This window comes from Euprymna scolopes, chromosome 10, assembly GCF_053919585.1.
Source record: "Euprymna scolopes isolate OS-2025 chromosome 10, ASM5391958v1, whole genome shotgun sequence".
NCBI classification, from domain to species: domain Eukaryota; kingdom Metazoa; phylum Mollusca; class Cephalopoda; order Sepiida; family Sepiolidae; genus Euprymna; species Euprymna scolopes.
This window is the reverse complement of record NC_136491.1, coordinates 111823142-111850495: the sequence shown is the minus strand read 5'-3', so window position 1 is coordinate 111850495 and position 27354 is coordinate 111823142. Positions and strand designations below refer to the sequence as shown.

General features: G+C 32.9%; 1 protein-coding gene and 1 pseudogene across 4 annotated transcripts in view; both read left to right on the top strand.

The window, feature by feature from the left end:
• The window catches only part of LOC145286207 (guanine nucleotide exchange protein SMCR8-like), a 144202-nt gene that overhangs the window by 23441 nt on the left and 93407 nt on the right, over positions 1 to 27354 (top strand). Inside the window, exons 1-3 of one of the 4 annotated variants that reach the window (XM_080135009.1) lie at positions 1724 to 1852; positions 21630 to 21825; positions 26470 to 26558. In XM_080135009.1, the coding sequence (XP_079991135.1) occupies positions 21640 to 21825; positions 26470 to 26558 (275 nt within the window). In that variant the 5' untranslated portion in view covers positions 1724 to 1852; positions 21630 to 21639. Of the gene's footprint in view, positions 1 to 1723; positions 1853 to 6304; positions 6438 to 7634; positions 7788 to 21629; positions 21826 to 26469; positions 26559 to 27354 lie in introns of those variants that run through there. The other 3 variants (XM_080135007.1, XM_080135006.1, XM_080135008.1) reach the window with 3 other exon arrangements.
• LOC145286209 (UTP--glucose-1-phosphate uridylyltransferase pseudogene) lies at positions 1013 to 2761 on the top strand (annotated as a pseudogene).

The following is a 27354-nucleotide window of genomic DNA, read 5'->3' as shown; positions in this document are numbered from 1 at the left end:
CTCTTTTGTGAATTTATGCTTTTGAACTTTTTTCTTTTTACAAAGCAGTCACCACTTATCAAGGCCCAGAGGCTACTCGAGGATAAGAGTTAATGAGTGTACAGTAGTCAATGGGACAATATCGTAGTAATCGGTAGAAGTTTGGTAAATTGGATTACGTAAGGCAACGACTTATTAAGAACTTGTTCACGTTGGATTTGAAAATGACCATATTGTAGTTAGCTGAAAAGGAGACAAATGGAACAGTTCCACAGGCGGGCAGTTCTAAGAAAGAAACTTTGTTCATGTAATCTACGTTTAGGTTTAGGCACATATAAAGAGTAGGGGAAATTATTGATAGTGGTTTCGGCTAGATGAGTGTTTTCCATGAAAGACTGGCAAGGGGGTCTATAGATTGGAGCTCAGGCGAGCACTTGCGATGAAAATAACGATAAAGCAGAGACTTATTTTGTTTGTGTTTATCGTATAACATCTCTCTCGCTCTCTCACATTTGAGTATATTTTCATTAAAAATGTTACTCTAAAACTAGCTCTCTCCGAAAAACTTTCTCCCAAATTGGTGCCTTGAAAAAGCACCTTCCCAAACAAGTAAACCCACCTTCTTTTACAAGCAAAAATAGAGAAATTACTTTGTGAAATAATCTGATAACAATAAAACAACTAAAGCAAATAATGTATTTAAAATCTCACAAGTCAACCGTTTTAATAAATTACTTTCCTCTTCCTAATATATTATCAATACATCATTAACTTAATTTTCGGATTACATCCGGTAGGAGCAGCTGCTTAAAATATAACTTTAGTATTTACAGTAACAGATAGCAGTTATGGCTGCTGCTGCTTTTAAACGTGCATGTGTTCGGCTTGCGATCATTCATCCTTTATTAATTCACACTGCTTTTATTAACTAACGCTCATTCATTATGACGTTGTATATTTGCAAGTAATATATATATTTATAATTCCGTTCTTGATGCTAATCACTCTTTTTACCACCTCCACAAAGGTCGGATGTGACAGTGTCACAAACGAGGTAAATCCACGAAATTTTAGTGGTAAAAAAATGAATTAATTGGACATAGAACGAAGAAAGAGATCGGCGATATCCACTTAAAAACAAAGCAAAAAAGAAAAGTAAAAAAAAAAAAAAAAATGTCTAACGCAGCATTTGTCCAGGAATTTAAAGAGTTAACTCGTCGAGATGCACAACTGGCCATGGATAAAGAATTGGAAAAACTTGTACAGACAGCCCCGAAGGATTCTCAAGCTAAAGTCAAGGCTGAACTCGACGAATTCAAATCTTTATTCGAACGATATCTCCAAGAGACAGGCCCCTCTATCAAGTGGGACAAGATTAAGGTTTTACCTGAAAATGCTATAAAAAGTTACAATGAAGTTCAACGTGCCGAGCTGGGTAATGTCCAATCGATGCTCAACAAACTCGTTGTGCTCAAGCTTAATGGGGGCCTAGGCACAAGCATGGGTTGCAAAGGTCCCAAAAGCGCCATCTCTGTTCGAAATGACCTTACCTTTCTGGACATGACTGTGCAACAGATTGAACACTTGAACAAATCGTATGATGCTGACGTCCCTCTGGTGTTGATGAACTCCTTCAACACGGATGAAGACACGGAAAAGATCCTCGGAAAATACAACCAGGTTAAAGTGCGCATCTGTACGTTTAAACAGAGCAAGTTCCCCCGTATCAATCGGGAATCATTATTGCCAATGCCGAAGAACATGTCCATAATCAGCCCTGATGGAACCCACGGGTGGTACCCTCCCGGACATGGTGATATCTATGAGAGCTTTCATGCGTCAGGACTCCTCAACGAATTCATCAAAGCCGGCCGTGAGTACATGTTTATGTCTAACATCGATAATTTAGGCGCCACTGTTGACCTGCATATCTTAAACCTTCTCGTCAACCCCACTAAAACGGGGCTAGGATCCCACGAGTTTGTAATGGAGGTCACTGACAAGACACGGGCTGATGTGAAGGGTGGAACGCTTGTCGAATACGAGGGCAAACTAAGGTTGCTGGAGATCGCCCAAGTTCCGAAAGAGCATGTAGACGAATTTCAAAGCGTTAACAAATTTAAGATCTTCAACACAAATAACCTTTGGGTCAAGTTATCGTCACTTCAAAGTGTCATCAACGAGAAGGCACTACACATGGAGATTATCGTAAACCCTAAAACCTTAGATAATGGTATAAACGTGATCCAGTTGGAAACGGCTTCCGGTGCTGCCATCAAATGCTTCGAGGGAGCAATTGGTATCAACGTACCTAGAAAAAGGTTTTTGCCCGTGAAAACGACATCAGATCTACTCCTGGTTATGAGCAATCTGTACCACATGAAAACCGGCGCTCTTGAGATGAACCCCCAACGTTCCTTCCAGTCTGTACCCCTGGTCAAACTGGGAACGCATTTCCAAAAGGTGCAAGATTTTCTGGCGAGATTCTCCAAAATTCCGGACATATTGGAGCTTGATCATCTCACCGTCTCTGGTGACGTTACTTTGGGAAAACAAGTTCATTTAAAAGGAACCGTAATCATCATCGCAAATCACGGTGATAGAATTGATATTCCGTCTGGAGCAATTCTAGAAAATAAGATTGTATCGGGTAATCTAAGGATACTTGAACACTAATTAAGACTTTTTGTGATAGAATTTGTGAGGGGGGAAAAAGATCGCTAACAATATATATATATATATATATATATATATATATATATATATATTGTGGTTAACTTTTTTTGTGCTTGTGCAGATTTTGAACCGGACGTATCTAAGCGCCCGCTCGGCTTTGCCCAGAACATGATGTCAACCACCGGACTATGCCGAGCGTCGCCGATGATCAAATCTTAACAATGGTATGAAACGGAAAAATGGAAATTGTAAAAAAACAGAAACGAAACGACGTATCATAATTTTGTTTTAATATTCATTTATCGTTTCATGGTAAACCTCTTTTATGCAAGGGGGGGGGATACTATTCATTTTACTTTTAATTTTTGATAATGTTTAAAAAAATGTTTTTTTTTTCAAAATAAATTATGTATCTTTTTCTTTTGTTTTCAGGGGTTTCTTTTATTGTTCAAAATTTTTATTTTCAAAGAAAATTGTAAGAAAATTGAACCTTTTTTTTAAAACCTTTTTATTAAAAAAAAAAAAAAAAAGAAAAAAAATTGTCCAAGAAAAATTGTTAAGTTTTGTGCACCTCCGTCGTTTACGGAGCTTCTCTTTGCAATGATGCATCTAAGCCACATGTAATGGAATTCTTTTGGGGATCCGATTAATTTCATATTTTGACACAAAAACTACTTTTGGCGTCTGCAGTTGTTTGTCTAACATTAATAAATCCACAGTGCTGTCAGTCTTCATGCTTTCCTTGTTATATCTAGTTTCATTTGTTTTTATTTTTTCCTCTTCCAACATTTATCCGAAAGTCGTCTGCTCGTTGCTCGGGCGTTTTACGTCAGATTCTAGACAAATCCGAGTAGTTGACGTAATGTTTCAGGCAAAGAAAGCCGAGCGGACGCTTAGATACGCCCAGTTCAAAATCAGCAGAAAAATTTAAGGTACTTGTACTAATCAAGACATTAAAAAATGAAAATCTTGAAAAACATTATATTGTACATGCCCGTTATGAAATGAAGTTCTTCAGAAAAGAAAAAAAATTCACTTAATTTGATCAAGTACTTTTTTTTTTTTTTTTTTTTTTTTTTTTTTACAACGGAAAAAAATGATTTATATCTTTTGCATGTTAGTACAGTCAAGGAAGCAGGAAGGGAGATTTCAAAGTCGAGCAGTTTGAGGGAAAAACTATTGGAAAGAGTGGAAAGCATTCTGGCAGTGAAGGGATGGAATTTTGCTGCTTGTCGAGTTAGTCAGTATTTACACTGAATGGGATAGCTGTGCTACAATTTCATTAAAGTACTTGTAAATGAAGCACAGGGATGCAACATTGTGGCGATTAGACAAGGGTTGGATTTTCATCGCTCATTTAATGAATGGATTTTAAAAAAAATGTTTCTTGTTTTTAATGTTTGTGAATTTCCTTTTAATCAGTGTTTATGATGGCAGATTAATTACTGCTTGAAATAACAGAGTTTATTTAATTCTCTTTATAAAATAACTGACAGTGCTTATTGTTGTTTTCTGTCCGATCGTCACAATGTTGCACCTCTGTGCTTGCTTTACAAGTATTTTAATAGTATGTGCTCCAGCTAATTCACAGCACTAATGCCCCCTCAACGGTAATACGCGCAACTAACTCGACAAGCAGCAAAATCCTACCCCTTCTCTGTAGATGTGCACAGACGCCAAGGAGTTTCTGAAAGTTTCTTCCCTCAAACTGCTAAATTTGGAATTCCTTTCCCGTTATCTGCTTCCCCGACTGTACTTACATGCAGAAATTTAGATGTAATGTGAACAAACATCTTGCTTTTCGTTGTAAACATGGTCCCTAATTCACAACCGCCTTTGACGTCTCTCTGGCATTTTGCCTTGTTCAGAATGAGTCTGATTAAAAAATAAGAAAATTATTTGTTAGACAATTTGGAATTCTGCAAAGATTGTGCTACAGAATAGGCGGATCTATATGAAATCGTATTTGTTGGTCGCGACTATTCATTAACCTGCAAGTGTTTAGCCTGACACCAAGTACAGCAATGCTCAGCATCTGCGTGCAAAGCTGAAGAAGGAATGCATAAATGACAGTTCAGGAGCAGCATTACCGCTTTCATTCCATTAATTTCCGGTTCCACATCTGATATGTTTTTGCTTACCACATACACAGGCAGAGAAAACTAAAGGCCAATAAGATCCTGATGCAACTTCTGAATTTTCACCAGAGCCTTGTTAACTAATCCTCCACTTTGGCCATAGTTATTTATTACCAGCAGGGAGACCTGACGTTGCCTGGGATTAAATGATGATCAACGAATATTCACACTCCTATATTTTAACTGTCATCAAAATCTGTGAAATCGCCTGGGAGGAAACTTCACATGCCTTCATGCAGTAATTTAGTCCAAAATACATTGCACTCTAGTGAACCTACTATTTCTTTCATAAAATTATTTTATATAAACTTCTTTTCAGTTAACAAAAAAAAAAACATTAAGAAATTTACGTGCAGAGTTTGAATCTACAGACCACGTCATACCCCCCCCCCAAAAAAAAAACACGCTATCAACCTTCCCACAGTAGAATTTTCACAGCCCATTCAATCATTGTTGCTAAGCAACGACATGGAAAAAAATGGATTTACCGATGATAGATAAATTAAAATAAGTTTCGATTATCAGTAATTATCAGGGGTATTCTGAGACAAAACTTAACTAAGATCACTCCCAGACTTATACACTAAAGTTCTGTAAATGTTAAAGAAAATCTGTCAGCTGTTTCGGAGCCTATAAAGAATGAACTCGCACACACAGACAAAGTTGCATTTATATAATTGTAGAGATTCCTACAAGATTGCAGGTTTTAATCTCTGACATCCACAGCACATACAAAGTTGAGGAAGGTTTTGTTCAGAACACATAAAGGAATAACTGCACATGCAAGCGACATTGTTGTTTTCACTTTCTTGACTTGTGATTCAATGCCTAACACATTCTTGCTTGCTACATGCAGAGGCAAATACAACCAGAGGACAACAGTTCCTGATGTTGATGCCCTTAGATTTTCATTAGAACCCTGTTAGCGAGGTAATTCTAACACTACCAAAATGGTACAAACACAAAATACATGGGTAAAATAGAATTTAGTTCTGGGATTGAGTTTTGTTTGAAAAAGATTCTGTTTCAATTGTTCTAATTAGCTGTAATTTATAATTAACTCAACAAATACTCCATCTCCGTCTTGGCTATATATCTATTTCTCTCGCCTCTTCTGCTATATAATGATTGAACCGCTCTAATATTTTTTAATGTCTCTGTGAGTATTTAGAGATAAATAAGTATTTTTGCATAGGAGTAATAAATAATACTTATAATTCAATATGAGGATGATGATGATATTGTGGCAATAAAAAGCGTATGGTTTATTTAATGCCGAATAAAGTTATCAAATGGAATACTAAGGTAGAATAATTATTTCATATTCCTAGAAAAACATTACTCTCAAAAAATAAAATTTTACTGTGAATTTGTCAATAGTAATCTCCAACATCCTCAGCCACCACTTTCTCGCGTCTATCTGGAGAAAAGAAGAAAAAAAACGTTTTTATTTTTAGAAAAATCAGAATAATACAGACACTAGGGCATGACGTGATCAACCGACTGACCGGGGCGGATCGAGCCTCTCCAGCCGTTCTATCTAACCAAAGTAAAGGCCGAAGTGGATTGTTGCAAATCACCAAGTCATGAATTGCTCAATCACCAGGATCCCGTTCTAAGGTATCACTGGTCAATATTCATGGTGTAAGTTGCTTTTTTTCTTTTTTTTTAAATCCTTGAAAGATACCATTCATTCCCAAACTTCACCTCTATTTTATTTCCTACTATTTTAGTCCTACTTCCATTTAGAAATCAACATGCTTGCTTTCAGTTTTACATAAATGGATACATTTTTTTTTTTTTTTTTTCAGACTAACCTGCTTTTATTTTTGGATATTTTATTGTTCTATTCTCATTTTCGCAAGCGCGTTTTTGTTTGTTTGTGTGTGTGTTTGCTTGTGTGTGTGTGTGTGTGTGTGTGTGTGTGTGTGTGTGTCTCTCTCTCTCTCTCTCTCTCTCTCTCTCTTTAAATTGAATTAAAACTAATGGAATATCAATTAGAATAATCCATAAGGTAAATGTGGTATTGTGGTGACTGCTGAAGTGAATGTAATGGACAAGTGGTGGAAGAATGAAGGGAAGAGTGCTTTGTTGACAAATGGGCCAAAATGTGTCTAGGTGTCTAGTTAAGAATAGAATAGATCACCACAGAGCAAGCAGTACACTTTTTTCTTCTTTTTTTTTTTTTTGTGGCCTTGTGCCTAATTTGTGAATAGAATTTAAATTTATTTGCAAATAAATAATACATAATCTTACTTTAGGCAATTAAACCTACGGTCTTCCTGGACCCTAATTCTGATTTTTTGTTTTTTTTACTTGGGGACATTTTATTTCCCTCTTGCGTGAGACTGGGGTGATTTGTTTTGTTTTATATATTCCTTTATGGGGGGGGGGGTCAGGGGATATGCCATTCGCCTGAGACACTCCTATCGGGGAATCTTGACAGATCCGTTCATTGTTCCCCCCTCTTTTTTTTTTCTTTTCTTTTTTTTGTACTAATCGGAACATAACTAAAGTATACATGCGACTGCTTGTGAATTTAATTCCCTAGAAACTTCCGTCCAAGGCGAATGTCGTATAAGTTCCAACGAAGGGGCTCCCCTCAGGGGTGCCAGTTTCACCCACCTTCCAACGTTGTGTCACATTTTTTGCTACAATGGAAAGCAAATGAAGGTATACATAATCCTGATGTATGCAATTAGATTTTCATTTAAGCTTCTCTTTGTCTATATATCCCCACCCCCCACCCACAAAACTCATTGTTTTGAGGACATTTTTTTTTTCTTTCTTGTGTGGGAGTAAAGCAATTTATATCTTTATTAAGAGTTTGACGTTCCCTTTCGTATCATTTCCCAATCCCATTTACTAAGGTGAGGTTATATACCTGAGTGAACTTTAAAGCATTAGCAATGTCAGCAACATGGCTTGGTTAAAGATACCTGTTAAACCGCTCGCGACTCTAAAAACGGTTGTACACAAGAAATTAGGAAAAAAGTAAGTTTTCTTTTTCTTTCGTTTCGTTTTAATAACCGTAATTTAAAATTTTAACTTAAAATAACAAAAAAGCAAAAAAAAAAAAAAAAAAAAAAAAAAATCAGCTCAACTTATCCCGGTGTTGCCCAGGTGGAAAGTTCAGAGTAAAAGCACCAATAATAATTAAAAATATATTAAATAACTTTACTTTTTTTTTCTTCTTCTTTTCTCGTAAGAAAATACACTTTTAGATGAAGAAAAGAAATCAGTTTGGGGGTATTTTACAGTATAGACAACAAAACAAAAAAGTGGTAAAAAAATTAAAGAAATATACAACAAATAAATGTCACCAAAGGCAAGATGTTATTCTTCTACCCACGTGGATAAGTTTTGTGTTTTAACTTGTTTCAAAGCGTTTATTTAGTTTGAAACACAGATTAGTGCAGTCTTAAGTTAGAACAAGAAAAAATAGTTGACATTAGACGTTCAATAATCGTTCAAAAATCAAACAAAATACTGATAGACATTCCTCTAATAAATGTCATCAATAGTCCGAAAATGTAATGCTCTATCATTATTTTTAGGGTCAATATGGATGTAATGAGACCGTCATTTTTTTTTTCGTTTTAACTCAACGAACTTGACATCACTTTTGTTTTCAAGTATATAAAAATTAAATAAAATAAAACGCTTGAAAATAAGTTAACACAAAAATTCTTATCCAACTAGGTAGTCTTGCCTTTGGTAAGATTTATTTGTTTTGTTTTTCGTTTGTTGGCTATATTGGAAAGTGCATAAAATCAATCGGACCTAACTCCTAAATACTTTCGATTTACCCGTTTTTTTGTTTTTTTTAATTTAATTTTTTTTTTTAATTTTTTACTCGTTAATTTAAGTCACGTGAAACAAAAGCCTGATTGTGATTGGTGGAGGGAATCAAAAGTGCGGCTATTCGGAAACTTAACTTATTGTTCTAAGGGAGGTAACTCTTATTTTACTAAGAATTGTAAGAAAAATAATTTCAACTACTTTATTTGATATAACAAAGTTTTATAACATTAAGAACAAAAAGTATATAATGCGACGCTATTGTGATATTTAATTGTAGTCAAATAGAACAATGAGTTGTTAGATACGTGCAATTTAATGATGGAAACTGGGTAATGGTCGCTAAATAGGGTTTGGGGGGGTATATGAGAACAATAAAGCATTAAAAATGTGTCAGATTTGCCGTTTAGTTGTACAAATACCCTCGAACCATGTAATAATTAAAAGCTCTTTACGTTCAACACCGGTATCATTTAATGTAAACAGAAGTTTGTTTATGGGTATATTAGAAATGTTTCACAAACTTTAGATGGGTTGAATTCAAATTGCGTTATTATTTCAAATGTAAGGGCAAAATAGATTCACAGATTGATATAATAATTAAGTGATTGATTTTGTGCTACGAAACAGATATTGTCAGGAATTGTAAATATCAACTGATTTAAAGGAATAAATCAACATCATGAAATTTGAAATACAGAATTTTGGCATTCATTATATATATATATATATATATATATATATATATATATATATATTAGTAGTAGCGTTCGTGTTCGTACAACTCTCCTACAGTCTATATCACTGGACCGATTATAACGATGGTGTTCACCATTTTTCAAGGTTAAGGTCATAAGTCAAGGTCTTTATATATTACATTTAAAAAAATGTTTTTTTTTATCATTTCATTTTCACCCCAAACAAGGCACATTGCCACTTTGGTGTAGGGGGCTACTATCAGGGACATAAGCTACTGAGGTACTATGTAGGGAGTTGGGCAGTAAGATGTCGGTTCACGTTACACTGCATGTCAGTACAATTGGGGAAACAGGAACCCAGAAGGGAATTCCAAAGTTTAGTGGTTCTGAGGAAGAAACTACTGGAGTAGAAAGCTCTCCTACATCTAGGGATCTCTACTGTGAAGGGGTGGGATTTAGCTGCTTGTCGGGTTTGTTGTATATGTATATATACTCTCTACAGCCCACACCACTGGACCGATCGTGACCAAACCTGACATGATGATCTCCGATCTAGGGGTGGTGCACACCATTTTTCAATGTCAAAGGTTAAGATCATATTTGGTGCAGCTCTTCATAAACTCCCCCACCTAGGGATGGTGAAAGATGGGATTTCCAATCATAGTTAAAAGCCAGGTTTCAAATCTCAATATGAAAACGCTCTTGTCTAGCCACACTGAAGAACCGTGATACTGCGAAACAGCTGATTACATACATACATACATGATGATGATTGCAACATACATACATACATACATACATACATACATACATACATACATACATGTGTGAATGTGTTGGAGTAATGACACAGATTATGACACTTTTATTACTATGCATGCACCTGATATGTAAATTATTTAGCATGAAACCAGTTTTGGTATTACTCTCGAACAACATATTTTTAACTTAGAATCATGTTTTTTTTTTTGTTTTGTTTTTGTTTTTTTAATACATGAATAAAAAAAAAAACATTAAAAACACTAAATGTTAGAAACTATACATAAAACATCAAAATGAAAACTCGTCTGAAAAAATTTAATAGGCACCTTATAAACAAGTACAAAGACGATCAGTCAAGTTCATATATTTTTTAAAGGACAAGGAACCATATTGTTTTATTTCCTTGTTTTTAAGTTTGTGTGTATAAAAATGCTCAAAATGTATAAACATTTTTAACCAATTTTAATGAAATTTTCAGTATTTATCAAATAATGATCACGGAATATAATGAACCCATTATTTTTATTTGAATCTTAGTGGAAATGTATTATTCTGTTTAAACAAAAAACACTTTTACTAAAGTTATGGTTTTCTTTAGTAAAAAAAAAAAAAAAAATGGATGAATTTATTTTTGTTTTTTTCTTTTTTTTTTTTTATGAAAATAAAGCATTGTTAACTGCAACCAAAAAATTTTTTTGAAATTTTTTTCAGGAACATTATAAAAAAGTTCCTAAAGTCTGTATTAATGAAATCAGTATAACTCTAAAAAAAATTAACTTCTTGAACTACCGATATTATCATTGAATTAAGCATTGTTAATATTTTCACACAAAAAAATTATAATTGCAAAAATTATTTCCTCTAAGATTACATTTTTACAGTAATTTTTATATGTAAGATTTTAATATTTTCCTTGCATGAAGAACGTGCAATCTTTAGCATAACATAATTTTGATATAATCTTGAAAAATAAAAAAAATTAAAATTTAATTTAAAAGGAGAAACACAAAATTAATTAAACTAAAAAATTGTAAAAATTATACAGACGTTCACGAAAGGAATGTATGGAGGCACGGCTGAGGAAAAAAGAAAACCAGTCAGTTTTGCACCCCTCCCTCCCTTCAACCACTGAACGTCATTTTCAGATAGCATTTTTACTTTCTGACATTTTGGGCTTCTGTAGAACTCATGCTAGACTACTTTTCATTTTTATTGTGCGAAGCCAGAATCTCTCATATTGAGGGGCTAATTAAGCTTCTTTTTTTTTTTTTTTGTACAAACAAGGTGGGTTTTTGGGGGGGGGGAGTTAAAATTATTATTTAATTCAATATCTTAGAACTTTACTAATTATCTTTGAAATTGTTCCATAAAACTAATATTTTATCTTTCAACGGATTTTTACAACAAATTTATTTAATTTCAAAATTTAGTTGACCTTGCCAGTTTCCGAATGTCACCATGAAAACATTTTTCTTTCTAATTTGTTTTTGTTTTTTTTTTTCACATGTACAAATATTTTTTCCCTTTTGGAAATTAATTTTAGGCTTTAATCTTTCAAACACAATCAAAAAATAATCGGAAACCTACAAAAAAATTATGATAAACCGGCTTTCAAAACTATGCCCTCTTATTAGTTTTACGCCGTTAATGCACGTACCGGATTCTCTGCCCTTCACTTATGAAAATGGCCAAGGACGACAACTCATATTCATAAAAGTGGCAACTTTATTTTTACTGAGCAAATTTCCATTTCAACATTTCACATATACGATGATGCTCTCTATGCTCTTTCCCTAGATTTTTGTCTGGTTTCAAGGTTAAGTTGTTTATCTACTACTCCCCACACATCGCTGCAAAGTTAGACAGAACGTCAGTTCATTAGGAGAATCAATCTTCAAAAATGCTCTAATAGTGTACATACATATACAAAGCACATCTCAAAAAAGAAAAATGATCAGGAAAACTGATGGTGTCTTTACATCACTCAGCAAGAATAGCCGTCTATTTAAAACTATATGCAGTTATGGTGTGGCCATATTTAGAATTCGCATTATAAGCATGGAATTTCTGATCATGCTCAAAATACTGACCATTCGGAAACAGTTCAGACATGTGCAACCAGCGAATACGCTCCATCAAACACCGTCAACCAAGAGAAGAGTCAATCAGGCATGTGCATGCAGTGTGATAATGTATGGAAGTGAAACCTGGTCAGTGAAGGTTGAGGATATGCGTTGCATGGATAGAAATAATGAGAATGATATGAGTGTATGACATCAGTCTTAAAGACAAGCTTATTTCTGATGACCTCAGAGGAAAATGAAATCTGGACAGTATAGGGAGATGTGTACACAGCAGGAGACTTTAATGGTATGGCCACATTGAGAGAATAGATGAAAGATCTTGGGTTAGTAGGTGTAGCACAATTAAGGTAGGTTTAGTTTATAGAGGAAAGCCAATAAAAACATAGAAAGTGATACAAATGAACTTGATGCTAAGAGGCATGAATAAAGATCTGACCAGATGTATGTTAGTTTCAAAGTCAATTTCTTAAAGTCATTCAGTGCAGGCCAAACATGCAAAATGGATTTTGATCTGGTGATATTGATGATGATGATGATGTACTCTGCATACAGTTGTAGTGTACCTGAGCACTGAATACATGATTTCATTATCATGTGATCACATGAAAGTTTTACATGCAGATTTAAAATCAAAGTTTGCCGCCTTACTTTCCTTTTTCTTTTTGTCACAGCAAAGAAAACAAGAAACGGTATTTAAAGATAAAAGAATCTCTTGAAAGAGAAAACGAGATAGATTTAGATTAACTGATATCAGTTCATCTGAGTCACTTCGCCTTGACCTTTCTGTACTAATCTGTTATTCAGGATTAGAACTTTTGTAATGATACTTAAACGCATAAGAAAAAATATATTCTACTACAATTATCACGATCTTCACTACAATTTCATTGTACCTAATTTCACTCACAGACTCAACCCATTTATATAAAGGGCGTTTTCTTTTTTTTTTTTTTTTTTTTTTTTTTTTTTTTTTAAAGAAGTGATCTTTAAATTAAAATAAATCACAAAAAAAAAATTTTATTATACAAATATGTGGTTTATTCCAAAGATTAATTTTTGGCATTTATAATTTGAATAGAAGTACGGGTATATGGCCCCTGCATGTATATACATAATCTAGAGGTCTAATGTTCACAACTGTACGCATTAAATTAGGTTGTATTTTGGCAAGAACATGTCGAATGTTTTTTTGTTTTTTTTTACATAGGCATCACCACTTATCAAGGCCAAGAGGCCACTCCAGGATAAGGGTTAAAGAGTGTACGGTAGAAATTGGACAATATAGTAATCGTTAGTAATGGAAATTCGGTAATGTTTCCGTGTGAAAGAGCGTGTCATATTCATCTCTAATTCAAGGGAACTTTCTAGCCATATTCTCCGCAGAAAACATTCTTGGAAACTCAGGCATCTGTGGATGAATTCCCAGTGTAGGGAGTTTGAATTAATTCTCAGTTGGTAATTTGTAGAAGAAATTACTGATTCTGTCATAAATTTTAAGAACTTTCAACCAATATGACAATATGAATAATGGCTATTTTTCCAAATTTTTGATTTGCTTCAGTCAAGAAGGATGGACTACTTGGAGAGGCCACTAACAGTCCGAATGCTATGTTTATTCAAGTACAGATTGAATCGAGAAATACATTCAAATTTGACGTAAATACGCCTGTCAAACCCGACAAGCAGCAAAGTCCCACCCCTACATAATGGCGATCCCTAGATGTAAGAAAGCCTTCTACTTTAATAGTTTCTTCCCCAGAACTGCTAGACTCTGTAATTCCCTTCCGGTTTTCTGCTTCCCCAACTGTACTAACATGCAGAAGTTCAAGTGTGACGTTAACAGACATCTTGCTGCTCAACTCTCCACACAGTATCCCTGCAACTTATGTCCCTGATAGTAACCCCCTACATCCAAGTGACGCTGTGCTTTGTTTGAGGTGAAATTGTAATAAAAAAAAAAGTGTTTTAGCTTTGCGAATTTTGTATCTTCAAGGGTCTTTCATCTCTAGATTTTTTTCACGCCGATGAATTTTTGCAGAGGCGTGCATTCTGCTTATTTAGCAGACGTAACTAGATTGTTTCTGTTTGTTTCATTAATTAATTTGGGATTAAAATATAACTTTAAACTTTGAATATTTAAATGTTGTTTAATAATGATTAAACTCTAAATATATTTCAAACGTTTAATTGTTCAACATGAAACCACAAGTTGAACTCAAAATTACCGGTAGTTGCTAAATTTGCAATTAAATAAAATAGAACTGTCAGTTTAAAGTTCGACGACTTTAAAAAATCACCCTCTATAAACCTACATGCACGTAGATATTGACACAGCTAATATTTTAATATTTCAAGTTTTCAAGACATTATTTATTATTTTACTATCATTTTCTATTGAGGGCAGCATTAAATTTTTTTTTTTTCATTAGCATTAAAGGGTGTTATCTCTTTGTAAAAGTGGTTACCAAGTTTCAACTATGGGTATAAAACTTATTTCATTCTTAAAATGAAGAATAGATGTGTGTGCGAGTGGAGGGTGGGGTAAAGTAGTTTAAGTGACCTAACAAAACATAAGTTGAGACAAAAAAAACATTGGTGCTTCTACACAATATGAACCTAACTAAACAGATTTTTATCAAACTAATCTAAAACTTTAGTTAGGTTAGGGTTAACAAAAAAAAAACAAAAAAAAACATTAATATTGTGTAGAAGCTAGTAATGGAACGATTCTAACAATTTTCCTGATTCCAATACAATAATTTGATTTGCATTCTTTGAAAATCTCTAAATATTTAACCATAGAGTTGATGTCTTTTAATTTTTGGATTATTGTAAAACCTCATATAATATGTGCATATATTTTTACAAATGTAAAAACACACTTGTGTGTAGGGGGTAGGGTGAGCTATAGATTCTAGTTTCACTGTTAGTTTAAAATCAATCAACATCATTTTCTAATTTGTACCAGCAATTGAAAATTAAGTTTTAAACATAAAAAAAAAGTGAAATAAAATAAACAATAATAAGCAATTAAAAGAATCGCTTTTGGCATCGGAAAATAGGCACAAATTTTTCTGATACTCCAAAAAGTTCGGATTTTTCTAATTCCCAATTTCGATTAATTGCCCTAATGCTAATTGAAGTATCAACATTTTTCTTTTTAGAAAATAAATATTTAATATAAACACTTATTTATTAAGAAAATCTGAATATTCATGATTATCGGATAATTCTGGTTTATTCTATTTTTTTATTATTAATTTTCGCTTTTATTGCTCGTCCCCAGTTTAATTTAGTTCATTATAAAAAATATATAAATACCAAGTAAATAAATCTGCCACAATATATGTACCTCATCGTTTCTTTTAAACTAAGTTACACAAACTGAAACATCCTCACCTCTATCTCCTATACCCATTTCCATTGGTTTAATTTGAGGCTGTAATAAATAGTCATAATTAAATCTAGTTGAATGGCACATATTAATAATGGCAAGGGTATACGATAATGTAGAGCAGGAGAGCAGGTTGACCTTGCTGGTGCAAATAGCTGTTGCCATCATCTTATCGAGTGCAGACTGAAACATTCAACAAGTTCATGTCATTAGTTAATCAGGGCAACAACTGTCAACCCGTTTTCTCTTTCTATTCTTGTCTTTTGTTTTCTTTCTGTAAAGAATTTTAAATAGTTAATAGACCATCCATGACCTGTTAGGTCTGTAGTTGTTATATATTACCAGTAAGACTTCCTGTCGTTGTCTAGGACAAAAGCATAACATAAAATTCTATATCATTACTACTCTCTATCAATCTCTCTGTCTCACCTTCCCCCCTCCTGTTTTCCTCCTCCCTCCCCCTCTTTCTCCACCACCTAGCCTGTTCCTCTCCCTGGACATACACACACACAATTGTCCTTTATGTATGTATGTATGTGTATGTATATATGTTTTTTAAGGTAAACATCTGATGACTATGTGACTAAATATGCAGCAATAACATAATTTTGCAGAAGGGAAGTAACTCCTTGATAAAAATGTTATTTCCTTTTAGTACATGGATGAAAAATCGACACTCTGACCAAATCTGAACCAGTTTAGGATCAAAGAATGAATATTTCTAAATTTTAGGTATTCATTTAAGGTAATAGTGATGAAGAATATTAACTTTGTGGCTGTTTGTCTTGTAGTTTTTGAACTTTTAGATGAACTTACACATGCATGTGCATGGACACACACACATACATACACAAATGCCTTTTATATAATAGATTAAATATTCTGTTCTAGTATTAATAAAATACTAAAAGGACTCCGTGGAAATTTTATGTCAATCTGTATAATTTACTGTTGATAATATTAGTTTTTTTTTTTGTTTTTTTTTTTTTGTTTTTTTTTTTGTTTTTTTTTTACAATCCACTGAGATTCGAAAAAGTGGTAAAAAAAAAAAAATCAAATATATAACAAAGAAATGTTTCCAAAGGCAAGTTACTCTTCTACCTATGAGGTGCCTTTAATAAGTTTCCAAACTTTTTTATATGGGCACTTTTATTGATAGTACACACATGAAACTCTCGCACTTGTTGTACCATTCCAACTTCAGGAAGGCTGCATGGAAGTCCTCTTATGTGAGCGGTTTAATAACCCTCGTCACAGCCTCTTTCATTTCCTCAATTCTCATAATGACAGTCTCTAAGTTTTTCTTTGAGTTTAGGAAATAACGGAAAAGTCACATGTAGCAAGGTCTGGACTATAGGAAGGGTGAGGAACTGTCTTGATGCTCACCATGGTCAAATAATCTGCGACAAGGATGGAGTTCTTGACTGGTGCATTCACGCAAATCTTCCGCATCTTCAGTTCTTCACGAATAATTGTGTGTACAGTTCCCACACTGACATCAAATTGTGCGCTTATTGTCTCTATAGACACACAACTGTCCTTATCCATGAAATTCTTTATTTGGCCAATCAACTCTGGTGTTTTGACTTCCTTACTCCTCTCACACCTCTCATCATCCCTTATAGACTCCCTGTATTCCTTAAATCTCTTATGCCACTCAAAAACTGATGCTCGATTCATGCAACATGGTCCAAAAGCAGTCTGACGCATTCCATACATTTATGTCACATTTTTTTTCTAAGTTTAAAACAGAATTTTATTGCATATTGTTTTTCTAAAGTGTCCTGACGTCCAGATTGAATTTTTGAAATTCACCAGCTGTGAAAATCAGGCTTATGTAGGGTGCATTCCAATTCCTTCTGTAGCTGTTTATTTGAACCTGAAATCATAAAAATCGGCCAGTCATCTCATAAGATGTACAGCAAATGCTTACTCAATTTTCGAACGTCTACGACAATTTTAGATGCCTGTACAAAAAAAATCTGAAAACTTATTGAAGGTACCTCGTAGTTGGGTAGGTTTTTAGTGTTATTACTTAATGTGAAATGTTTATTCGACTTGCAAAACAAGTATTGTCAACCGGTACACAAGCACAAGGAAAAAAATGAGCACAATGTATTTGTTATATTCGTGATACACATGGAACGTATCTTAATTTTTTTATTTTAATACAAAAAATAATGATTAGAAAAAAAATGTATAATTAAGCAGAAGATTTTCGCTGTCTACATGTAAAGGATTTGCTGAGAATAATAGTTCAAATAATACAAATGATCAATCCTCATCTAAAATTTTTTTATAATATTGGGTCCCATTGAACAAAAGAGTACTCTTTTAAAATGTATATAGTTTTGAAGCTTCAATTTGGGTTATGTAGGGAGTATAGATTCAACTTTTTAGTTAGCATTACTCCTTGATATACTGGCCCTGTCAGTGGGGCATTAGAATACACCGACTGCCCCCCTGCAGAGGGTAAAAGTCCCTCAATGGGGGTCCTGGATATGACCTTAAACTATATCCAGTGGTGAGGCCCCAGCTTGTGGGCTTTGGGGAGTGTGGAGCCACCCTTTGATTACTATTGCTCCCAGGTCCACTCTGACCCGGAGTGGTAGTACCTGTTAGGGTCCCAACTATGGGTTAAATAGAAACCGACGTGAAAACAACAAATATATTCTAAAAAAATTTTTCTTCAAAATCTTTGGATTCGGCATTAAATAACCCGAAACGGGTTGATATGCCGTAAAACAAAAACAACCAACCTTGATATACTCTCACTGTGTGATAGTACCTGTCAGAGTAGTATCTCTGAATTAAAATCTATAACTTAGAGATTATACATGTAGAGAGCAAATTAATCTAAAAAAAACAAACGGTCTGTAGAATCAAATTGGCACTTACCAGCATAAGGGTACCAACTGTTATCTGATTGACAGTAATAGTTCTGCTTACATGAAGCAATGTGTAACATAAATCTCACCTAATGTATGTTTGTATGTCTGCCTAAAACTTTCAACAGAGGCGACGGATTTTCACGAGATCAGTATCATTTGGAAGCTCGACCCTTTGGACGACAAATATCGAAAAATTGGCTAAAAATATTAATTCCTTCACCCTCAACTGGGCACTTTTCTACAAGGAGGAGTCGCTTTCTCTGCTGATATTTTCGAAAATCATCGCCTCTTTTCGATTGACTAGCCTTAATTTAAACCTTCTGCCACTTCCGGATGGGCATAACAGCAAAGATGTGACTTTTTTTTTCCCCCCCACATTCTTTTCTTCCTTCGCGGTATGGGTTCGAGTCTGCCTGCCTAGTACCACTTTTTTTTCTGCCCAACTCACACCTCTAAACACCCGGGCAATGCTGGGCACCCAGGCTAGTATATTTATATAATAGAGTATCTACTCATAGTCTGTAAACATGTGCTACATAACATGTTTTAATGATGCATACAAATGGCAGACATTGCAGGTGATAGATGTTTGGTCAAGAGAAGAGGAGTAAACGCAGGGAACTGAAAATATCTCTAGCTTGAATTTGACCACCCAAGAGATTTTTTCTTTTTGTGAAAAAATAAGTACTGCATCAAATGAAAAAAATGATGCTGCAACCGACCTGTTTAAGAAAAATGATGTCCAAGATTATCTGCAGATATTTTCTATTGAATGAAGATTGCCTGGCTTTTGTCTTCAATCTATATATCGAGTAGTCAACTTCTGGATGGTCGAATGGTGACCACTAACAAAAACCAGAATCAGTCAAGAGTGAAATGATTCCAGAAGATGGGTAGGTGGAGGGTGATCAAAGCCTGTCTTTTGGAGGAGTTGAACGTTTCAGTTGATTTTCTGGGAGTGTGCTTTTCCGGGCAAGTTGGGTTTTTGAGACTCTTGGTTGAGGGTCTGTGCTAATGAGACTTGTATGTTTCGATTTGGTCTTGCAGGGCTTTAATTTTGCAAGTTTGCTGTTCAGCATAGAAAGACGATTATTACTTGTGGTCTCCATAAAACTAAACATTTCTTGTTTGTTTATAAGCTGGGCTTGTGATTTTTTGTTTGGTGAGAAAATTCTTTTATTGTAGTACTGACTGGACTGAACAACAATTTTGGACCGACACAACAAGTGAAAAAAAAAAAAAAAATGATGGCCTGTGTAGTAAATGCATACGTGCATGGTTATAGCTCATGGACAATGTGTTACATAATGAAAACCCTTGGGTGAAGAGAATAATTGACAAATCTGTGTTTTAATAGGATCATCCCAATGGGTAAACTGAATTTAAGGACATGTGATTTTTGCTCCCTTTTCTGTCAGTCCTTTGAGTGAAGCAGTCACGAAAAATCTGCTCATTCCCCCCAAAAAAACAATGAAAGTAGAACAGAGTGAGTGAATAGTGTGAGCTAGCATAGTGTTATGAGGTAAGCTGATCTACCTATTTCAAGAATGATGAACTTGACCGGAGACTATAAATACAGTTACATCGAAACGTTGCAGCACTTATGGCCCCAGAATCATGTCATGTACTTCTGTAACATACTTTGGTTAATTAATACATTTTTTAAAAATTTATACTACTGTATTTGCCTTGATTATTACTTGCCTGCAGGGTCACAACACATAGTATGGTGGCCCAAGCTGTCTCTATCTGGGACCAATGTCTTAATGTCTCACTCTCTTATTCTGATCTCTATAATTGTATATATCACTCAATTTAATAAATCCTCTCTTGAAAAAAAAAAAACCCTGTGTGTTTGTGTGAGTTGATGTGAGGATGATAATTAAGAGTTGCTAGCCATAGTATGTATAACGGATAATATATACTTGGACGATGTGACATCAAACACATACAATCAATCAGAACTCCTCTTGTCCATCTAAGCAGGATAGAAGATCCCAACCTGCTTATATACCAACTCTCTGGTTTCTGATTTCAGTTTCATTAATTCTAGCTCAATTAATGATCAGACAGATTAGCACTAATGGATTCAATACGCTTGTTTATAAAACGTCCAGCTTGGACATAAGAATTACTTAATAAGTGTTGACCTGCCGTAAAAATCCAACAACCATTTCAAATAGTGTATCAATGTTTGTAAAGAATCAAATAAAATAGTAATCTGTTGAACTTAAGCACTTTTCATTGGATAAAGGGTATTATAATGGAACACAAACAAATATTAGTATATGTCAGACTTTTAATATTCTGACATAATTTATATTATGTAATGTTGTTCCTTTTTTCTTTTCTTTTTTTTTTCTTTAACAATTTAGCAATGATCTCTTTTCTTTAATCTATGAAATGTAAACCAAACCAAAACTTAAAACAAAGCAAGATTGGGCTTAAAACTCAAAAAATTAATACTTGAATTGTCCACATGGAGATTTGGTGCAACAGATAAAGGTGCTAGGTGCAATCAATTCTAAATGATAGTCTTCTGCATATTTGGAGGTCTAATCCTTACTACAGTACATACTAAGAATAAAATTTAAAAATCACTCATAGCTGATTGAACGAGAATAATTTACTCCATGGTTTAAATAAAGAATTCAATTTGAAATTATAGTAAGGTTCTTGAGTCTGACATGAAGATTTCTAAATTTGACAAAAGATGCACCTGAAGATGGTTGTAGGTTACATTGTTGTGAGGATAGTAGTCCGAATGGTTCAAATTTAAACTTTTGTCTTTATTGTAATTAGTGTTGGGATGATTAATCGGAATCGGGAATCCAGAAAAATCGGAACTTTTGGGAGTATCAGAATCGGTAGGGGGGGGGGGATTTGAGCCTCATTTTCGATTCCAAACTGATTCTTTTATTTTTCTAAAATTATAAATTTTCAATTATTACAGGGAAAGCATTTAGGAAAAAATATACACAAAAATTACTCTGAGGTTTATGACATAATTTAAAAATTTACAAAAGAAAAACAAAAAACAACAACAAATCTCTAATTAAATATTAATAAATTTTTAAAGAATCGGAATCGAATCATATCAGAATCGCAAATTTAGAATGGAATCGGTAATTGTATCGGAATCGGGGAAAAATTTTGGAATCGTCCCATCACTAATTGTAATGTCTTCTTTGGATTTTATTTTCTAGGTTTCAAACAATGTTTGGATCAACTGTGTACCCGCAGGTGTCAGAGTACCATGATCCGATGACCTATGCCAGTGAAAACCTTTCACATTTGATTCCCTCCGCAAACTTTCCACACCCATGGAACCGAGATGCAAGTCTCTCGCAAGATTTTGTGATGGTCACAGAGTTTTCAGAACTGGAAGGACCCAAACCTTTGGTAAGGGAATTTACATTTCTAATGCATACAGAAAAAAAAACCCAGTACTTATGCAGAATAAGAAATGCTTTCATTGGAATTTTTCAGGCAGTTTATGTAAAACACTGGAAGTTTTGTGATTTTAAAAAAAAAATTTTCTTTTTTTTTTTTTTTCTGTATACAAACAGTGGCCATTTTTTTCATATCATTCTCATCATCATCATTTTAACATCCATTTTACATGCTGACATGTTTTAAATAGCTTTTAAGAAATTAATTTTCAAAATAATTTATTAATCAGGTCCTTATTTATCTCTCTTTACATCTAGTTCATTTTTTTTTTCACATTCTCCCATGTTTTTTCTGCCTAGGGATTATTGTGAACTGACTTGGCTTTAAAACAGTGTCAGCGTACGAGCGCAAGACATCATGTTGGACTTTCTCAATCATCTGGGTCTAATAATAGTGTACCACACTGAGGATCATCTTAAACTGACTTGGTTATATGAGTGTCTCACCATGGCTATTATTCAAGGGAAAGTTTTTGAACCTGCTCTTGGCCTGCCAAGCCAACTTAAAAATTTAAATCTAATCATGTTTTGTAGAATGATGAAGGATATATTTATTTACTTCATTATTTTTGCCCCACATGTATTTAAGACACGTATGATTAGAAAATGTTTCCGATTGAGTAACAAGAAATATTTTTAAAGTTGGTTTGTGATTTTTTTTTTTTGTGAAATAAACTCTTTAAAAATATATATATAACACAAAATAATTTAAAATCTATCTATTGTGTACCAAAACTGTGAAGATCTTGTTATCTTAGATATTTGTCTATTTACACACTGAATGACATCACAAAAGGATTATGTCATCCACTAAAACAAAGGTGGAAGACAATGGAAAGATCCGTTATGACATTCATTATAAATGGATAGTTTTCTGATTTCATCCATTAGAGTTTAAAAATATCTCTTAATGATGTCATAAACACTGAAGTAGCTAAAAGAATGATATTGTCTATTAGACAACATGCCTTTGGTTACAGGTTGTTTATGTAGACAGTGACTGTGAAAACAACCAAAAAAAGTTTTAAAAAAAGTTTTAAAATGGTTGAAATTGAGACTGATATTTTTTTTTTTTAACAAATGAAACCTAATTCTTGCACATATTTTTAAAATAACAAAATTTCTCTACTGATTTTCATAATTTCATATTTGGTTGAAGAAGGTTACAGTAAGTTGCTGAAATTTTCCAATTCTACATTTCTTTTTTTTAATGGAAACTACTCTAGACAAGGTGTGAAGCCACTTGATGTAAGGAGCTCATAAGAACGAAAGATGATTATTACAAAGACACGAGAGGCCTATTGGCCTTAGTCTTGAAAAGAAAAACGGTCATCAGGAAGAAAGTTCTCTAGCGCAACAGTTCTTGGAAAAATCTACTAGAATAGGAAGTAGGCATTAAAACAAAGAATTGCATTGGACCACTATAGAAATGAGTCAAACAAGCTGGAACAAAAGAAGCAGGGAATAGATCAAACAATTATGAAGAACACATGCCATAATAGTATTTATAGAAAAGACTGGGACTAGCAACATCACATATGTGAGAGAGAGAGTTTACAGAGAAGGGTGCAGCCAATCAAATTGCGGATACATTTCTGCATTTTTTATTTAAAAAAATTAAAAATACCTATATATTTAATGGATAAAAAAAATATTAAGCAAGTTGAAATTAACAATCCATTTCTCAATTCTATTATAGACAAACAAATTAAATGAATGGTGAGAAACTTATACAAAACTAATAATAATCATTTAAATAATTCCCACTGTATGAGTCTATTTTAATGCAACAAAATGCAGGCAGAATTTTAAATTGGACTAAAATGTTCTAAAAAATATAATACATTGATATATATCTTCCATCCACTGTAATAATAAAATAAGCTTCATTATTTATTAAAAAAAAAACTGAGAACATCAAACTATGTAGTTTACAATAAAACTTAAGCTTAAAACACAATAGAAAAGAAAACAATGTAATGTATCCATGTATCCATTCCAATGCCCTATAGGAGAATGTATCTCTGACAATAATAAAACTAATTGTTACATTGGTTTGACTACCACAACACAATCTTGAAGGCTCACCCTGCATCTCTTCCATACTAGTTTAATTTGCCAACACCTAAAAAAACAAAAAACATGATTTTCCCCCTTTCTCAATAAAGACATTTTAGTTAATACTATAAAATAATAAACCATAATACCATCAAAAGATTAAATTCTTGAAGCCTTTTACAGAAAAAAAACAGACATTCCACAATTAATATTAATTACAAAACTAGTCACAAAATTTTAAGGTATCTAGTGTAGTAATTAACATTAACTAATCGTTAGTCATTATATAAAAAAAACTAATCATCCTTTTGAAGTTTTTACATGTGATCACATTTCGCATGTGGCATCTAAACAATGTATGTTCATTTTAAAGACTATTAATTACTGGCCATTGAAGGAACTCATTATAATGACATAGTTATGAACACACTAAGACTAGCCCCGCATAATGATGATTTGATGAATTTGGTGAAAAAAAAAAAAAAGAAAAATGGAAGAAAAAAAAACATGGAACATAGATGCACCTATTTAACCAAAATAGTAAATGGACTGCATTAAAAAAACAATTTTTTTTTTTTTTTTAATCAATTCGCACCTGATTACAAATGCTTCATTTTGGACTTTATGGAGTGCAACTTCATTGATTGTTTAATACTTTAAAAAATAAACTGAGTTTTTGGATTTCATTATAATTCGTTTACACTTTGGATTCCAAATTCTTTCTATTGGATCTTACAGGGTAAAACTTCATTATTTAATTGATTAACTGGTTTGATTCTTTACTTTTATTATTTTATTTTATTTGATTCTACTGAAAATGTTTTTTAATTCACAAAAAAGTGTTTTATATATTTTCAAAATTATGCTAATCAGTGGTACATTTTTTACTAATGTTTATCCTCTGATGAAAAGAGCCTAACTTTTAAAATTCATGGGTTAATGATTTTACTTTATTATAATTTCTTGTTTGAATTTTCAATGGATCACTAAATATTGTAATTCAATTTTTATTTTCATCAATTTTTCTTGTTTTTTTATTTTTTGTTAATTATATATATATATATATATATATATATATATATATATATATATATATATATAAAATATATTTTAGTCATCGACATACATTCCTGTTTCGTTGTTTCACAACTCATCAGTGCCGCTAGACTAACACCTATCCCAAGCCGAGGATCGAACCTAGAACCGTCGTGATGACAGTCGGCAGTTCTACCCCCTGACTACGGAAGCGGTGGCCGTAATTAATCTGTCCGAATGTCTATTTAAATAAACATCTGTCCGCCACTCGTAAAGGGCTCAAACGTTTGTTTGTAAACAAACTGCGAGCTTCGCATTTTTTCAGCTAAATTAAGTAGCGAGTAAGATTATTTACGATAGTGCTCAACCCAAGGGGGGGGCTTTATAAAATATATTTTAGTCATCGACATACAGTCCTGTTTCGTTGTTTCACAACTCATCAGTGTATACAAAGTAATCTCCTGTACTAATGAAAAGAGCATTTATTTTGGAATTTGTTTTCAGCAATAGGTAACAATATTATTATTATTATTTTCTTTAACTTTACTAATTAGTGAATGCCCTGCATCCCACTCCCTCTAAAGAAACTTCCTTATTATTTTGACACGCGTACCTTTCACACTGTATCGAACATTTAAAACCATGATTTCCATCAACATCGAAGGACGTGTGAGGCATTACCACCAGCATGGCATGTAAAAAAAGGAAAAGAATAACAAAAATACTATCTGGATTTTCCTGAAAAAAACTCATGAGTCAAAAATTTGAATTTAATTTTGAATGAATAAATGTGTATATATATATATATATATATATATATATATATATTTTTTTTTAATCTTGCACTTATCTGGTCTTTTACACTGTTAAATTTTGAATTTCAAAATAGATCAAGCACAAAAAATTAATGAAGGAAAAAATTGATCTACATTAAATTTGGAGTTATACGAAGCTATACATATTTAAAGGAATTAGTGCACATGCGTGTCAATAATATACATGTGTTTAATAAAATCCTAAAATATTGAACTTATTATGGAATACATATCCTAGTAAACAGTGCACATTATTATTAGGTTGATGCAAAAGTAATGTTGTTTTTGTGTGTGTATATATATATATATATATAGTTGAACGTCAAAAAACATTTTTGCATCAATCTAATAAATTTTTTGATAAACTTTACGATTTCGAAAGGTAACAACTGAAACATTAAAATTTAAAATCAATATTACATTTAATACTTACACCTATCCTATAGTAGGTACTCTACTAGTGTATAAGAATTGCAATTAAGTTCACAAAGATAATCCAAAATAGTAAACTTAAAATATATTATGAATATTAGAGACTTAATATTTATAAAGTAATATCTTTATAAATATTAAGGCTCTAATAAAATAAACAACTATTTCTTTCTTGAATTAAATGTTAAGAGTTTCGATATATTTTCTGTTTATGTTCAAAATATAAATTAAAAATTTTTGTTTTGTCTTATTAGTTTGTTCAACCTTCTGAAGGTTTTGGCAATTTTGACATCAATGCCTTTGCTGTGAAAATTATGTCTGTTGACCATCAGCCACCAAAAAGGTGAGTATTTGTATGACGAGAATTTTATTATCTTCTCTATGATATCTATCTATCTTTCATATGTATATATATATATATATATGTATGTATGTATGTATGTATGTATGTATGTAGTCTGTTTATTATACAAACATTATTAGTTACATATGTGTATACATGTTTCAGTAAAGTCCCAATTCAGGAACAACACTTCATTAGACCAAAAAAGAATTGATATCCATTCTTTTTTAGTCTGAAGTCTTGTCTTTGAATTGAATCCACTGAAACATGCATGCACATATGTAACCAATAATGTTTGATAGCAAATAGACTATATACCAGCTCTCTCCTGTATTGAGAACTGTCTAATAATCATATTTTCATTGGATTTACATCTAGAAAACCAATTGATACAACCTGTGTGTGTTAATTAATTTGAAAAAATTGATTGTTTTCGAAGACAAAGCGCTAACTTGTTTGAATAGATGAAGCTCTTACTCTTGTACAATGCTGTTTTTTTCTCCTCTTTTGACGAAAAGCATTTAGCTTTGAAATGGCGTGGCTTAAAGAGTTCCCCCCTTTATTTTCCTTTCACTTATTGTAATCACCATTATCCTTATTGACATGATAATGCAATAAAGTTCTTGTGTAACTTTAATCTTATTTCCTTATCTTTTCTTATATAAATAAAAAAAATAAGTATATATATATATATATATATATATATATATATATATATATATATATATATATATATAGTCATCCACATACACAGCTCATCAGTGCGTCTATATATATAATCTTTCACTGAAAAAAC